At 41.2% G+C, this 17589-nt stretch overlaps 1 protein-coding gene across 1 annotated transcript in view; it reads right to left on the minus strand.

Moving 5' to 3' along the window:
* LRP1 (LDL receptor related protein 1) overlaps positions 1-17589 on the minus strand; it is a 463435-nt gene that overhangs the window by 144859 nt on the left and 300987 nt on the right. Inside the window, exons 25-30 of the mRNA XM_068267473.1 lie at positions 17085-17289; positions 11220-11384; positions 10124-10368; positions 8566-8697; positions 3382-3609; positions 3036-3210 (exon numbers count right to left, since the gene is read on the minus strand). Of these exons, the coding sequence (XP_068123574.1) occupies positions 3036-3210; positions 3382-3609; positions 8566-8697; positions 10124-10368; positions 11220-11384; positions 17085-17289 (1150 nt within the window). The remainder of the gene's footprint in view (positions 1-3035; positions 3211-3381; positions 3610-8565; positions 8698-10123; positions 10369-11219; positions 11385-17084; positions 17290-17589) is intronic.

The following is a 17589-nucleotide window of genomic DNA, read 5'->3' on the forward strand; positions in this document are numbered from 1 at the left end:
ATTGTTTATATAGGAATGAAGATGGCAGCTTCTGTTTTTCGCTGACATCAGGTTCTCTGCAAGGAGTGGGATAATTGGGTTAGAAATGAAATACTGCTTGGTATTCACACACACATTTCTCCTCTTGTCCTCAAATAGAAAGAAGGAAGCAGTTGATCTGATACTTAGCAGCATTACTGCTCCTCTAGCGATCAGCAGAATACACCAAAGCTGGTCCTAGCAGGTTTGGGAACAGGAGTGATTTTCTGTGAAATTCCCCCACAGCGGTGCCGGTAGAAGCTGCCACACATGTGACTGGGAAGATCGGTATATGAGACCCATTAGAAGTACTGAAGTACTTAACCCATTAGCAGCTTCAAATGAATTATCTAATTTAAGATAAGTGCACAGCTTTTGACCTCAATTGGCAGAACTTGTGCTGTAAATTCTTGGAATGCTTTGATGTCTTTCTGCTAGCAGAGGATGTAGAAACAAAGCAGAAGTTATTGCCTCACACTGCCCCCTAGTGGCAAGTGGCCAAACATACACATTACATCAGTATTAATTAGTAGCAAGAAAATATAACAAAAAAGAAATAAAAAAAATGTGCTGAAATAAATTGGCCTAAAGCACTTGCAAGTCCCTAAATAAATTGGCTGCTAAAGGGTTTAAGAGGTTTTACACAAAAATAAAAGAGGTCTTTTCATTCAAGTCAAGTCAAATGTAGCTGCTTGTCATGACCCAGAAACATTGTGGTTGCTTAGACCAGGCATATCTCAAATTCACCCTGAAGATCTTCATAAATACGGCTATTTTTCCATCTGGTATTCTGCCGATGACTCAGATCTTTTCATTTTAATATGATGTACAGCAAGGAAAAAAGCTTTGAGATTTCCAAAGCAAAATACATAGTGCTTATGGTTTATCATCTATAACTAAATACACAGAGCCAACACAGCATTGACAGTCATCAGACTGATGTTTACTTGGCCACTTGTGTGTTCTCCTTCATTTAACTCGATAGTACATTAACAAATAGATTTGGCTGTTAAAATTGCCCTCGAGTTTCAGTTCAAAATCTGTTTTGTTAAAATAAGATCTTTGGCAAAAAAAAAATCTGAAATATTATATCCGCTATGTGCACCAGAGGTAACATTTCAGGTCATGCACTCATGCGTAAATGCCAACACTTTAAAACAATTCCAAAATATGGCTTCAGTGTTTTCTGTATGCATTTCAGTGAACTAAGGTGGGTTAGGCTGAACTTCTACCGAAGACAAGCTTCTTGAGGGCAGCCAGCGAATTCTTGGATTTGAACTGAGGTCTACGTGACATTATCGCCATGTCTGATCCACCACATCCTCACATTAATTTCCCGTAATGAACCCAACTCTCCCACACAGATGGCTTTGCTTATGTCGATGTTACTGGAAGCTGCTAGAGTCCACCCCCACATGCAGGCCAGCCAGGGACAGAGAAGCCGCCAGATTGGAACAGGAAATTGTCGCCACTTACCATCACTGATGAAACTCTGCAGATACAACCATGTGCACATGTAAAATTAATACTACTGGGAAAGGCTCTGTCTTCATGAACATCATTAGAGCTGTAGCTCACTTTTTTATGAGAGAAGAAAAAATAAAATGTCCTAGCAGTGTCCAGGCCACGAAGTATGAAAACTGTCCTAGACAGCTCTGTGACTAATTAGGAAAAATGAGGCTGCACACTTAAGGCTGTTGCAACAACGAACTGTATTAACGACAGATAGCACACGACATGTTATGGTCTTTTCAGATCTTCGAGGAAGGTCTGAAGGGACTGTAACATGTAGTATGCTATCTGTGGTCAATACAATTTTTTACAAGGTACACCTGAGAAAGGTCTGAGGGGACCACAACATGTAGTATGCCATGTGTCATTAATAAAGTTTTTTACTGGGTATACCTCGGGAAGGTCTGAAGGGACCATAACATGTAGTGTGCTATCTGTCACCAATACAGTTTGTTACCAGGTACACCTGAGGAAGGTTTGATGGGACCGTAACATGAGGAAGGTCTGAAGGGAAAGTAATAAATAGTGTGTCATCTGTAGTCAATACAGTTTGTTACTGCAATAGCCTTCAGCATTCAGAATTTTTTTTCCCAAGTGGAGTTTGGCATTACGTTGTCCAGGTGGGGCGACCTGGTAGGGGCTAGCCCATGCTGACCTTGCCTTCTGCGGCAGGAATGGACTGCACTTGTGGAACTACTTGTGGATACAGTTCTGTGACAAATCTGTGTGGATCAGACAGGCATTGCTAAGGTAAAAAGCTTGATCTCAAGAATGGTCTAAAGAAAAAGAACAGGAATCGATCTATGCTGGTCTGACATTTCATATACCCCCATTCAGATGCCATAACAACTTCATATAAAGGAACTTCTCAACAACTAAAATAACAACTAAGACAAATAATGAATATGTGAAAAGAAAACGTGTCTGGGGCAATACATTCCCTAAAGCGGTGTACAAACTCTCAATCTCTGCTACCCCGATAAGCAATTGTTTATCATCGTAGTGATCCCTCATGTCTATTCACTGAAGGACAGTGTATGACAGCTGTAAAGGTGCTATATTTTGCCAAAACACGATTCTCCCTAATGATGATCCAACAATTAAAACCTACTACTGGCAGGCAACTCAATATACAAATATACACACACAAAAAATACTCGAAAGTAAAAAAAAAAAAAAAAACTTGCAATACCTCCAAGCAATGCCACAGTGCATCATTTAAGCCGGCTTAAAGATCCCATTGTAAGGAACATCAGAATATGGTGTCTGTTCTGTCTCTTTGGGTATTCGGGATTCCCCAAAGGTTTGTAGGTTTAAACAATAAAGATGAAGACAGAGACAGATAAGGCTGGAAAGATCCTCAAAATGGGACATTCAGGCAGCAAACTAGAAGTACTAGTAAAGGAAATCTAGAAGCAGGAATACATTATAGTAATAGAAAATTCAAGTTTTTTACCCACTATTCATAAGGTTACTAAGACCAACAAACAGGATTAAAAACATACCCTTCAAGTGGATTAACCACAAGGCAGTGAGGTCTATCCAGTCCCTGGATAACTGCATTCTTGAAGGATCCATCCAAACGAGCCACATTGATCTGCTTCTTATTGGCATCATAGCTTGTCCAGTAGAGATTTCTGGACACCCAGTCAACAGCCAATCCCTGAGCATTGGGTAGATCTACAAGTTTAAGTCATATATTGAAAAAAATTGCCAATATAAACACCAGCTGCAAAAGCATTATATTATAGACTGTCACATTAAAGTATATACAGTAAATGTGTTTGTGCACATTTATACAAAAAATATTGAACAGTCACATAATACGTTAGTGGAACAAGAAGTTCTTACCAGCAGACACCACGGTCTCCACCCCTGTGCCATTGATGAAAGCCCTTTTGATGGTCTGTGTGCGGACATCTGACCAATAGATACGCTGTTCTAATGCATCATAATCCACCACGGTGACATTGTCAATATCCGGGACAGTAAAAGAGATAATGTAGTTGTAATAGGGGTTGTCAATGTCTACCCCTCGGATTTCCATCTGACGAGCGTACAACAGGAACTTCCTAGACTCTGCAGAAATGGCAAAAAATATTTTGTGAGCACATTTCTGGTATTAATCATTAAATTCCTCAGGTGGATTCAGATAACAAATATAACAAGAAGGAGCTTCCACACATCGGGATAGATGGTTGAAATTCTTCACTCCCTATATTTTAAAGAATACTGCCCCCAAGCAGAAAACTGACAGTACCGCCAATGGCCACCAGGTGGTTGCACAGATGCAAGTAAATTTAACTGCTAAGCTCTTACTGAATTTACTTTGCAAATTCTGTTTACATGTAATTTGAGTAGGTTACAAAAGACAAGAATAGATGGAACATCCCCACATGTAGAGATCCAGATAAGACAAGCATTCCAGACAGCAGATATTACACATAAGCTTTGTACACATGTGATCTGGGCCACCCCTGCTGAGTATCTAGAGAAGTGAAGGCTAACCTTGGCACTCCAGCTGTGGAGGAACTACAAGTCCCATGAGGCATTGCAATGGTCTGACAGCTCTAAGCACAACTCGGGGAGGCAGAGGCATGATGGGATGTGTAGTTTTGTCACAACTGGTTAGCCATCGCTGATCTAGTGTGTATACTCTAGTTGACCCTGGCCCTAACTGTTTCTGCCCCACCCACAAAAACCCCAAGTGGTGCTGGCAAAACCGGCATCAGATAATAAGAAGTCCAATTACCTCTTATCCTCCATTACTATTAAGAAAACAACAGAGATCACAGAAAAAATTACAGCACATTCTGTTATGTGCTCAGACATCACATTAAGCAATGTACAAAAGAAAAACAAACACTTTTTACATATTTCAGGGAAAGGCATAATAGAATTCTGAGAACATCTCTGATGAGGTCAAAGGTGGCTAACTTTAGAGTATTCACACAGCTAGTCCAAATACTTACAAACTTCCTTGGTTTTCCTATGTGTGTATAATGTATTAACTGCTCTCATATTTAAAGTGAACCGAGGTGAAAGTAATATGGAGGCTTCCATATTTATTTCCTTTTAAAGAGAATCTACTCTAAAATGCTTACAATAAAAAGCATACCATTCTATTCCTTATGTTCTCTTGTGCCCCTCTGTGCTGTTTCTGCCACTCCCTGCTGCAATCCTGGCTTGTAATTAACAGTTTTAGGCAGTGTTTACAAACAAAAGACTGGCTTCTAACCAGAGTATCATAGGCTGAGAACTAGCTTACTGTGTGACTCATGCAGAGCTTGGAGGGGGTGTGTAAAGCTTCTGCCAATGACAAGCAGTGCTGCACATTCCACACATTCCAGCCTCAGCCCAACAGACACAACAGAGGAAAGGAGATAAGATTTATTACAGAGACAGTGCAAGTAGGAAAGGCTGCAGTAAGACAGACCACATTAGAACAGTAATAGGGACTTATAGGACAGAAGAAATAAGGCTCAAAATTTTGTTACAGAGTCTCTTTAAGCAATACCAGTGGCCTGGCTGTCCTGCTGATCCTCTGTCTCTAATTACTTTCAGCCACAGACCATGAACAAGCATGCAGCAGATCAGGTGTTTCTGACAATATTGTCAGAACTGACACGATTAGCATGCTTGTTTCTATTGTCATTCAGACACTACTGCAGCCAAATAGATTAGCAGGGCTGCGAGGCAACTGGTATTGTTTAAACTGAAATAAATATGGCAGCCTCCATATCACTCTCACCTCGAGTTCACTTTAAGCAATTTAACTTTTTTTTTATCTATTCTTGGTGTTGGAGGATTCTCTGACTTCCGTTTGTAAAATCAACTTTCTAGTTCTAACTGATAGGTTTACTTCTTTTCAAACGTACTACTGATCTGTACAAATATTATACCACAGGATAAACAAAAAGCTAATAATAATAATAATAATAATAATAGCAACAATCAGAAATCGCCAATATATTTAGATGTCAGCCTGAATAAAAGATACAGTCTTTAAAGAGACACTGAAGCGAAAAAAAAAATGATGATATTATGATTTGTATGTGTAGTACACCTAAGAAATAAAGCATTAAGATCAGATACATCAGTCTAATTGTTTCCAGTACAGGAAGAGTTAAGAAACTCCAGTTGTTATCTCTATGCAAACAAGCCATTAAAGGTGGCCATACACTGGTCGATGTGCCATTAGATCGACCAGCTGACAGATCCCTATCTGATCGAATCTGATCAGATAGGGATCGTATGGCTGCCTTTACTGCAAACAGATTGTGAATCGATTTCAGCCTGAAACCGATCACAATCTGTTCAGCTGCTCCTGCCGCCTGTCCCCCCCCCCCCCCGTATACATTACCTGAGGCTGGCTCCCGGGCGTCTTCTCCGCACTGCACCGCACCGCTGTTCTTGCTCCATCCCGGCGCTTCCTGTGTTACTCCGCGACCAGGAAGTTCAAATAGAGCGCCCTCTATTTCAACTTCCTGGTCACCGGAGTGACACAGGAAGTATAAGCGTACACTGGGACATGCGGAAATGCGGTGCAGCGAGGAGAAGAGGACCCCGGAGCCAGCTTCAGGTAATGTATACATGCTCGGATCGGGCCCGAATCGTACGCCGCAAGCGACGCGCTCCTACCGCCGGGCGATCGAGGGTAATTTGCCGCACGGCGCGATCGACGGACCGATCCGATTTCGGGAGGGAATCGGATCGGCGGGTGCGTTTAGCGCAAGCGATTGGCAGCAGATTCGATCCCAGGATCGGATCTGCTGTCGAAACGGCCGTGAATCGAGCCAGTGTATGGCCTGCTTAACTCTCCGACTAAAGGCCCATACACACGTCGGATTTTTGCGAACGACCCGTCGTTTGAACGTTCCGTCGCCCGGCGGATCGCTGAAAACCAGTCTTATCAACCGAACGATAGTCTGTACACATGCCGGATTTGACGTGCGAACGACGGAATGTTCAAATGACGTGTCGTTCGCAAAAATCCGACGTGTGTGTATGGGCCTTAAGTCTGGAGAGGGCTGTTATCTGACTTTTATTATCTCAACTGTAAGTGAACTGTTTACTTTTTCTCTGCTAGAGGAGAGGTCATTACTTCACAGACTGCTCTGAAAGACTCATTTTGAATGCTGAGTGTTGTGTAATCTGCACATATTATAGAATGATGCAATGTTAGAAAAAACACTATATACCTGAAAATAAAAGTATGAGAATATTTTCTTTGCTGCTAATCTTCTAGTAATTATTCATAGTACACAACCAATTCACTATATCATATGTTTTTTTCCGCTTCAGTGTCTCTTTAACCACTTTGTCCTCCTTGACGTATAAAAACGTCAAGGAGGACAGGCGCGCTCCCGCGGCCGATCGCGCGCGTGCACGCGTACTCCCGGCCGCGGATTTGGTAGCCACGGAATCAATGTATCGGGGTATGGAGCACGATCACTGATTCCTCTCCCCCGCTGAAAAAGCGTCAGCTTCTCTCGGAAGCTTCGCTCTCTCTGAAGCTGTGTCCCTCTAAGCGTACATTGTACGCTTAGAGTGACGTCATGTAAACAAACTCGAGATTGCCATCTTGTGGCCAGAAAGTAAAACTACAAGTAAATGTAAATAAACATTACAATACACCAATATTTCCCCAAATAAAACACTTTTATATCCCACCCTCCCAAAAATGCCCACATAAAATGTTTAATAAAAAAAAAAAAAAACATTACTATAAAAAAAAAAAACACAAATATTTACCTAAGGGTCTAAACTTTTTAAATATCTATGTAAAGATGAAATATTTCTCTCTATTTTTTTTTTTTATAAGCTTGTAAATAGTGATGTATGCAAAACGGAAAAAATGCTCTTTTATTTCCAAATAAAATATTGTCGCGATACATTGTGATAGGGACATAATTTAAATGGTGAAATAACCGAGACAAATGGGCAATAACAATACGTGGGTTTTAATTATGGAGGCATGTATTATTTTAAAACTATAATGGCCGAAAACTGACAAATAATGAATTTTTTTCTTTTTTTTTTCTTATTCTTCCTGTTAAAATGCATTTACAGTAAAGTGGCTCTTAGCAAAATGTACCCCCCAAAGAAAGCCTAATTGGTGGCGGAAAAAACAAGATTTAGATCAGTTCATTGTGATAAGTAGTGATAAAGTTATATGCTAATGAATGGGAGGTGAACATTGCTCGGATGCATAAGCTGAAAACGACTGAGATGTTAAGTGGTTAAGCGTGGCTCTTAGTCTTTTGATATGTTAAGGCACTGAAGAACCACTAAAGCAAAATGTTTAACAATCTGTATTTCTATAATCATCCAGGTAAAAGAAGCAGAATACATCTGTAGTAGGGGGCTTAATTAGAAGGTGGTAGAGAGCTGCAGCTTCAGTTACCACCTGGTACACACTGCTTTCATTGAAATGTAAATTCAGGTCTATTTAAAAAAGCCCAGAGTTAACCCTGCAGGAAGAACATGTCTGAAGCATCATGTGACCTGACTAAATAAAAAGCTAGAAAATATTCCCAACCCCTAGAAAAAAAATTGTTGTGATTGGAGGGTGACTACAAGAGGAACCGTAGTGAAAATAATGTAATTATTAAAATTGCCTTTTTTTTTTTTTTTTTTTTTTTACAATATTAATTTATAAATGATTTAATCAGTGTTTGCCCATTGTAACATCTTTCCTCTCCCTGATTTACATTCTGACATTTATAACACGTGGCCACATCTTTAGTACTGGCAGGTGATCTCTGTGCCTAGAATTCTCAGTAAAGGCACATTCTGCAAAGAGATACTGTATGCTTGGCAGGTGGAAATAGCTGTTATTTCCCACAATGCAACAAGGTTACACAGTTAACTGTCAGGACCATGGTCCTGACATCACACTGTTAGAGGGGTTTCATCACAATATACCCCCTGATGATCTATTAGAGTAAAGCAAAATATTTTAATCCTAGGTACCGGTAAGTTTAAGGGGCAGGGCTTGAGCTTCACTTTAAAAAGATAAATAAACATACTTACCAAGGCATGTTTTCTTGTCTGGAGAGAGCTTCATGAGATGTGGGCAGGCACAGGCAAATGTCTGGTTGTAGTTAATGAGGCACAAATGACTACAGGGTCCTTTCCCATCATTGGCTGCACATGGATTGGGAGCTGAAAGAATATTTGTAATTTTTGTTAAAACACAAAAATATTCATACGGCAAACATGGCAAGACTGGAGTTGCTAAAAGTCTGGCTGACAGGCGTTCTCTGGACCTCCATAGGAGACAGCAGGAAATGTCTGCCAGAGCAAGTGATGCGTCAGTCAGCACCTCTGTGCACATGCTTACAGTGCCAATACCTGGCAATAATTCCATTCAACATATGGGCTCATTTTCACTAGGTTCGATTCAGTGTTTCCCCACAAGTGAATTCAGAGGGGAAATGCAGCTTATAGTAATCAATAGACTGCCACCAAATTTGCGCGCGGGGAAAAAAGATGGACGGTCAGCAGCAAGAAAAAAATAAATAAAAATGTTGCTTTATGCATGTGAATTCTTATAGCTGCGCATGTGATGGTGATGTCAAGAAACACTTAGAATTCTGCTGCGTTCAATCAGTGTGCAAGTCACACAGACTCACTTTTCAGAATAAAGTCCTCACAGCAAAAGCTCAAAGGGTTCAATTCCTGTTGGCTAATTTAGGTGATTAGGTTTCAGGGGAGGTAAATGAAACTAAGTCTTATTAACCATTTCAGGCAAAGAGTCTAGCCTAAAATTGTACTAGATGGGGTACTTCTGCCAGTAGTTTTGGCTCAAAACTGCTTCCAGGGTATATATAGGTTATGGCCAGAACCCGAAGTGTGGCTACTTCGCGTTCTGGTCAGCCACTTCGGGTTCTGGCCGGCCAATGTGCGAAGTGGCCGCAGCACAGCGGCCAATGTTAGAAATGTTATGTTTACGCCGTCTCGCTGAGGCCAAATTTATTACAACTTGCTTCATTTAATTAAATATAGCCGGCGGCAATGAAATAGATGAAGCCGCCGGCTTTCCCACTGCCTCTCTCCTCTCCCCGATCCTCCCCCCGCCTCCCATACAATAAGTAGCAGCCGGCGGGGACACGCGTGTCCCGAGGGTCGTTCGTCGCAGCAGTGGAATCCTGCCGTTCCTGCAGAGTGGGTGCTGGCAGAAGCAATGTCTGCAGCCTCCCCGCTCTGCTGCGACGAACGACTCTCCGGCTGCATGTCCCCGGCTGCTACTTATTGTATGGGAGGCGGGGAGAGGAGAGAGAGGGGGGAGGAGAGAGGCAGTGGGAAAGCCGGCGGCTTCATCTATTACATTGCCGCCGGCTATATTTCATTAAATTAAGCAAGTTGTAATAAATTTGGCCGCAGCGAGACGGCGTAACATTCCATTTCTAACATTGGCCGCTGCGCTGCGGCCACTTTGCACATTGGCCGGCCAGAACCCGAAGTGGCTGGCCAGAATGCAAAGTGGCCACACTTCGAGTTCTGGCCGTAACATATACACTGAAGAAGTTGGTTTGCTGTGTGTTCTGAATTTCATATAAACTGAAACCAGCAGAGAGAATATGCTCACCTTCAGGCTGCCGGGAGGGATGATACACTTGAAGATCAAAGGGCTGAGTGTTGGTGCGCTGTACAACTGTCACATTATGACCGGTCCACTTGTTTGCCTTTGCCAGGGTGTTGGTCCTCCAGTCTGTCCAGTAAACCTCACCACCATACAATGTAACCGCAAACGGATGAGATAGATACTCGTGGCCTTTTAGAACTTCTATGTGCCCACTGCCATCATACTTGGCTGAGTAAATTGCATCTGATCTGAGGAGTAACCAGAGCTAAGTAACAAAGTTTCAAACATTCAAAACACTAAAGCTGTTCAAAAACAAATGTTATTTCATATTAACAAATCTAAAAATGTGAACATCAAAGATCACATTTGTCTACCACTTCCTAAAATGTTACTGAAACAAAATACTACAAAAATTATACATATTTGACGTAGATGTGTGAATTTAAAGGATACATGTAGCCACCTAAGAAAAAGAAGCTACGCTCCCCCACTTTCCCCCATTCAAATTTCCAACTTAATGCATCTTTAGGTCTTCTTGGAAGGCTTCGGAAGTACTCGGGTCTCCGTACTGCATCTTCAGAAGTACTAGGAGACCTCTGTGAAGACCTTTCTGAAGCTTTCAGTGAAGACTCAAAGACTTCTTAGACTTTAAAGTTTGACCGTTGCGACAGGAGCCCGGTGGTGGAAAGAGGGGACACAGAGGACCAGGAAGGCTCTAAAGGGATTCCAAGCCTCCCCTCTTCTTAGGTCAGTATGATTTTTTGTTTTTTTTTAATAGGTCGCTGCAGGTATCCTTTAAAAGCTCCTTTTTAGTAATAAAATAAACTACTGTGTTAAAATTGTTTTACTTTCCAAACTATCCTGATTTCATACAGGATTATGTACACAAAGCAATGGAATAGATGCTTCATCCCCACTCACTGGTTTCCATCTGTATTTTGGCTTGCAGTGGAGGAACATTGCTTCTGTTCTTCTTAGCAATGCTACTGTCTAGAATTATGGGCAATGTGCAGCTCATCTCTAGGGACTGCTCACTAGCAGGATAAACCTCTTTTTGTCAAGCCCATTAGAGAAAAATGGAAGGACGCTGCTGTTTTACCTGGCATCAATCCACAGAATGCGTTCTTCCAGATAATCCACAGTCAGGCCATTTGGCCAGCCTCCTGATCCAACCTCTTTATGAATGGTCCTTCGACCTTCTCCGCTCATGGATGCAGCTTCAATACGTGGCATGCTGGAGTCCCAGTCAGTCCAGAAGAGGATCCTGTAACAAGTAATCAATTATATCTCATGTACTCAATTAACATTTTAGTTCTAACAAAATCAAAATGAGTGAGCTAATCAATGCAGATTGAGCTCAAATCCAAACTGTTCCAACTTGCAGATGATATCTATGATATAAACTTGGCTATGTAAAAGCCAAATGCTGACTCCAATCTAACCCACCTACCAATACTCCTAACCACTAGCTTAACCCACCCCTACCCTATCCTCTCACAGTAACTCTCGTATAAAATAGCCATAGACTAAGCCTCCTGCCAATACATCCAACACTAACTCTCCTACTGATATGCCCAAAACTAACCTTCCTGGTGATACACCAACACTAACCCTAATGCTGATATGCCTAAAACTAGGTTATTGGTAAGATGTGGAAGTATAACCTAGGAGAAAACTTAGGAGAAAAAGTGAATTGAATGTTTAAATAAATACACTGCTAAAATAATAAAACATCTGACATACAATTTGCATTAGCTTTCGTAAGTCCCGGAAGAAGCTCAAATTTAATAGGTCAAATAACTTTACTGATTAGAGTTCCAAAAGCTTATCTTTGGACTAGTTTACTGGAAAAAATGTCATTTAGGCCAGTATTATACTGGAATTCATGGTTAAACCACATACGTCTGACAAAAGACTGCTTTTCCCAATCTCCTCCACCTACGACAGGAAACAACAACACATGGTGTTTCTCTCAATCTGTTATAAATTTGACCATGCTCAGCAGAGTTAATGTCATATTTTTGCAATAAGTTTACATAACAAGTAAACAAAAAGGGAACTTGAACTCTGGACATGTTGAATTCTTTGAAATTTACCGGATTGGCCTTTATAAACAATGAGAGAAGGGCACATAAGCCAACTATTAACCAGAACATGACCTCAACATGTACAGAAAAGTGTTTGTTGCCTAATCCTTGGCGAAGGACAGCATCACTCTGCAGAAGCAATCTGCAGAGGAATTATTATAAATAGGTTTAGAAACAAAAGATCAGTAAGAAAAAAACATCTCTTATATTGCATACAGTGTTCTATACTTCACTGGTCTCTTTCTTCAATTTTCCACTACTCTAACTTTGACAGACAAAGTTGTCATTTTTATTGTTCAAAATGTCTTCAGGCCAAAGCTCAAGGTCAACACCAGAGGCTGAAGCTGCCATCATCCATGCCACAGAGCCAGAGCTTGTTCCAAGTTGGTACGATGCCAAACACCAATGCCATGTCAGATGATAACTTACAATACTGGGTAGGAATCTTGGTTAATACATGTAAGAGGTCATCTGACAGGTTCTATATAATGAACCAATCAACTGAAAACCCTTAGCACAGACTGTGCTATTCATACCTAAACTTGCCAAGTAACTTTAAAATTACATTTCAAATACTGATTGACAGAGCTTTGAGATGAAAATCCAAAACGTCAGCAGAAGAAATTGTGCGCTGTAAATAATGATAACCTATAGCCAACAACAACATTTCAAAGCCTGAGTATTGTTCAGATGGACAAGCAGCCAAAGTGTTAATTGGATAGAAATGTTTTAAAGCTTTAGTTCAACCTCACAGTTTTTAATGCATATAATAGCAAATTTAAATTAATAAGCAATTCACGTCGTTTTTGGCATTGCACAGCTGTATTTTTTGCAGTAAATATAATAAAAGTTCCTGTCTGAATTCTGACTGGCTACATCCAGTAGCTCCTTTCTGCAAGTAGGGTTGGAGTTCCTTTGCCAGAATAAAACAGATCATCTGATCAAGCCCACCCTCTCCCACTGCTAAGACAGATTACCATCATAACTAGTTGGAGAGGAGCTGGAAAGGGCACATTTTTTATTACACACAGAGAAGGGAGAAGCTAGACAGGTTTTGGTCATAGGGCTCCAGAGCCGGGACAAGGTCCTCCAGCACCCAAGGCTGAGACACCAAAGTGCGCCCCTCCATCCCTCCCACCCCAGCCGTCACACACTGATTGCTATTAGACTAAGAGGGCCACAGGGCCCACAACCTACCCAACACCTTAATATCTAGTTATCTGGCTTGCAGTCTCTGCTATGTATCCCCTTTTTTATTTATTTCTGCTTAATACACAATTAGGAATGACAGCTGAATGAATTGTGCGCCCCCTCCTACACTGCGCCCTGAGGCTGGAGCCTCTCCAGCCTATGCCTCAGCCCGGCCCTGTAGGGCTCTGCAGAGATTGTGTCCTAGCCACAAAAAGGTAGTGGAAGAGGTCAGATGATTACAAGTGCTCCATCCCAGTTCTTTCCTGACTACCTCATTTAGATGATGATGCCATAAGTAGACCAATTTGGACAATTCACCATTCACCTGCTCTTTAGTCTATTCAAGATGCATCCGACATTGACAAAAGAAAATGGTTTTGCCGACCCAGCAACACCAGTAGTAAAACACTAATACTGCAAAAATGGTTTGTGTCCAATGCACATGATGATATTTTCAATTACCTTATATACTCACGTATAAGCCTAATTTTTCAGCACAAAAAAAGTGCTGAAAGGTTACCCCCTCGGCTTATACGTGAGTCTGTGGAGCAGAACAAATGGTAGAGGAGGTTTTGTTACTGGCGGTGGACCGTAAGGATCTTGCCCTAGTGACCCTGCTCTGTCCGTGCCCCATCCCCTACAACATGGTGTGCTGCTCAAGACTATCTGTGTCCTCTGGCTTGTGGAGCGGAACATGCCAGCAATGTGTCAGCGCTACAATTAGCGGGGAATCTTCCTGTGTGGCGATCGATGTATCTCATATCTATGATGCCATCTAGTGGCATCTTGAGACACAGCTATGGGATCTTTGGGGTAAATCTGGCTATGGGGATGGGGGCTGACTTGTACTGGGGGCACATCTGGCTTCTGTGGAGGGGGCTATACTGCGGAGGTGGCTTATACTGGATCACTTTTTCCTTGTTTCTGAGGAAAAAGAGAGTACTTCAGCTTATATTCGGGTCGGCTTATATGAGAGTATATACGGTAACTTTTCTCAAGTTTTCTCGACAAACAAAAATGAACTTTTCTCCCAGGAGATATTTTACACCTTATCCATAAGATACCTTTACATCTCTCAGCAAGCAAGAAAATACGCAAAAGTTTAATATTAATTTTTACCAACTTTTATTTCTTACCAACAGTTTTTTCTTAGAGGTTGAAAAAATATTTCCTAGGAGAAAACTCAGGAGAAAATATAACTGCATAAGGGTCAAAGTGCATTGAAAATTAAATACTGGTAAGTCTGAACTAAAACATATTTTAATAAAGTACTGTATTTAATATTCCTCATGTGTCCAAATCTTAATGCTGCACAACAGAACTCCCACTTTAAAAGTTTCCATAGGTAACCAATGGACCCATTTAGATTCCAAAGTCTGTTTTCTCAAAGCCTATTTAAAAAAAAAAACTGCACCCAGGATCTCCAGATACACAGATACACAATGTTTAAAAGCTGTACAGATGCCAAACAAAAGTCGCAGTAAAAAATTTTTACATAAACAATGCCTTGGGAACGACTTTACAGGCGATGTTGTTGAAATGACAAGTCTTTCCCCACACACAGATATTTTTCCCCACACACAGATATTGCAAACCAACAACTCATTTATAGGGAACCTAAAGCAAGAAAGATATGGAGGCTGCCATATGTATTTCTTTTTAAGCAATACCAGTTGCTGGGCAGTCCTGCTGATCCTCTACCTCTCAAACATTTAGGCCTCGTTCACATCTGCTGCGTGTTAAAGCGCATGGTAAAAAACGCATGCGCTTGTGCGCGCTTTAGTCCGCGTTTCTATGCGTTGCGCTGCGCTTCTTTAAAGCACGTTTTGCTTACTGTAGCAGCAGCAGTTGTCAATAAAACTTCCTTTTTGTATGTAAATGTATTTTTTTCTCCAATTAGGGGTAAAAAACGCATGCGCTTCTATGCGCTTGTACGCGCTTCTATGCGCTAAAAAAGCGGACCCATTCACTTGCATTGCTGTGCGCTTTACAGCTCAGCGCACAGAAATGCATGCAACACTACGTTTCTGTAACGCTGCTCAGCGCAGCGCATAGATGTGAACCAGCTACATTTAGTTACATGGAAAAATAAATACCTTGCTGATCGCACAGGGCAGTGCGCTGTGGAAAGCGCACAGAAACGGCGCTGATGTGAACGAGGCCTTAGCCATAGACCCAGAACAAGCATGCAGAAAATCAGGCATTTCTGACAAGATTAGCTGCATGCTTGTTTCTGCTGTGATTCAGACACTACTGCAGCCAAATAGATCAGCAGGATGCCAGGCAACTGGTATTATTTAAAAAGGAAATAAATATCCCTTTCACTTCAGTTGTCCTTTAAATACTGTGCATGCAAGTGAAACGACAGTACGCACAACATGTTGTCATTGAGTAGAACAACGATGTTCAATCAACATTGTACACAAGGGGCCAGCTGTACGATATTGCCCAATAGTTATGCAAGCTGATCCACTGGATGGATCGGGCAAAATGACTGATATTGGTCGCTCACCGTGTCATTCGGCTACATTTTTTGCACATGACAATTAAAAAGACTTCAGTTGAGCGTGCGTAAGGGACTTAAAAAACATTTCATAGGAGGGATTTTTTTTTAATCTGCAACCGATTTACAATTGGACAGCTGCAGTATAGAAGTGGTCAGCATCCCTAGGTTGCTGTTCTAAGACCTATTTTGCAATTAAAGCGGACCCAAACCAAACATTTTTTTTAATTCAAAATATTTAGTTGCACCACCGTGACACATACAAAGATATATAAACACTCCTTCAAGCCTGTGAACACTTCAGTGCATGCTTTTCACCCTTCTTCTTTCATAACTAGGGTTATACAGGTGGCAGCCATTATTTCTGATCTTAGTAGGAGGTTTTAGATCATGGGTGTGTTTGTCATCAGCTACCCTCACTCACAGGGGCATAATCTATGTGAAATCTCTCTCAAGCTGAGATCACCTCTCTTGTGACATCATCAGTAGCAGCCTGTGTTTGCAACTTGTTTGTTCATGCAACTGAAAAAGGCCATTTAGTATTATAATTTAGAAAATAGATTTTATTTCTGAAATCTTGTATTTTTAATTTGGGTCCACTTTAAACTATATATAGGGCATACAACTGTTATTCCAGTCTTTGTCCTATTTATCCATCTACACATTCCCTCAAAAGCTTGCCATAAACTGACCAATATGGCCAAAAGATAAGATCCCTCTCAGATCAGGATTTGATCAGACAGGGATACGCTGCACATAGGTTTCAATAATAGATTTCAGCGTGAAATTATTAAAAATGTATCTAACCGCAGCGTTGCACTATTCAATGCACAATGGACCATCAATTTACCAACGCTCCTGACTTGCCGATAATCAATATCTTCCATCTGGTATGATCAACCAAATCAGCTGAAAATGGATTCTACAGTCGGTGGAGCAAGCATATTGGGGCATAGATTTCAAGGAAATGTTATCAAATAACCAAATCAATTGGATATCAATGGAAAAAATCAGCCAGTGTGTGGCCACCTTAAAACCCCAATGCATAATAACTTCCAACCCAACTGCCACTGGAACACATTGCGTAGTGATAACATGCAAATTCTCTATGTTTAAGAAGCAAGCCTTGTACTTTAAAACAAAAAAAGGTCATCAGACGACAAAGAAAAGTCCAAATACAAACCCGTTGCGTGGATCCAGAGCAATGGCGCGTGGATGTTCAATGTCTCCAGCCAGAAGAGTTGTCCTCATGGTACCATTTAGCTTGGCCACTTCAATCTGGTCCAGATTACTCTCTACCCAGTAGATATTCCCAGCAATCCAGTCCACAGCCAGACCCTCAGGAGTTGCAAGTCCATACTGGATGATTACTTCAAAACTTGTAAGCGCTACAAAACAAAATGGTGTCTATTGGTACAAAATCTCTACAATTAGAATAGATTTTACACAATCAGAAATACAAGCCCTCCCCCATCCTGATGCCAGTCAGATGTACTCTGAATTAATGTCAACCCAAAACCAATCTCTGCAGAAAGTCTGCTGGTTTACAATGGGGTGGATTTATCTTGGCAACAAAGTGACTGCAATAGGACTCCACAGCATGTGGTATGGCAACTTCAACGGCCCCCTGTGGCTATTGTTTCACAAAACATAAAAAGCCCATGATCTTGAAAACAGCAGAATTCCCT

Source organism: Hyperolius riggenbachi, chromosome 2, assembly GCF_040937935.1.
Source record: "Hyperolius riggenbachi isolate aHypRig1 chromosome 2, aHypRig1.pri, whole genome shotgun sequence".
In the NCBI taxonomy this organism is placed as follows: domain Eukaryota; kingdom Metazoa; phylum Chordata; class Amphibia; order Anura; family Hyperoliidae; genus Hyperolius; species Hyperolius riggenbachi.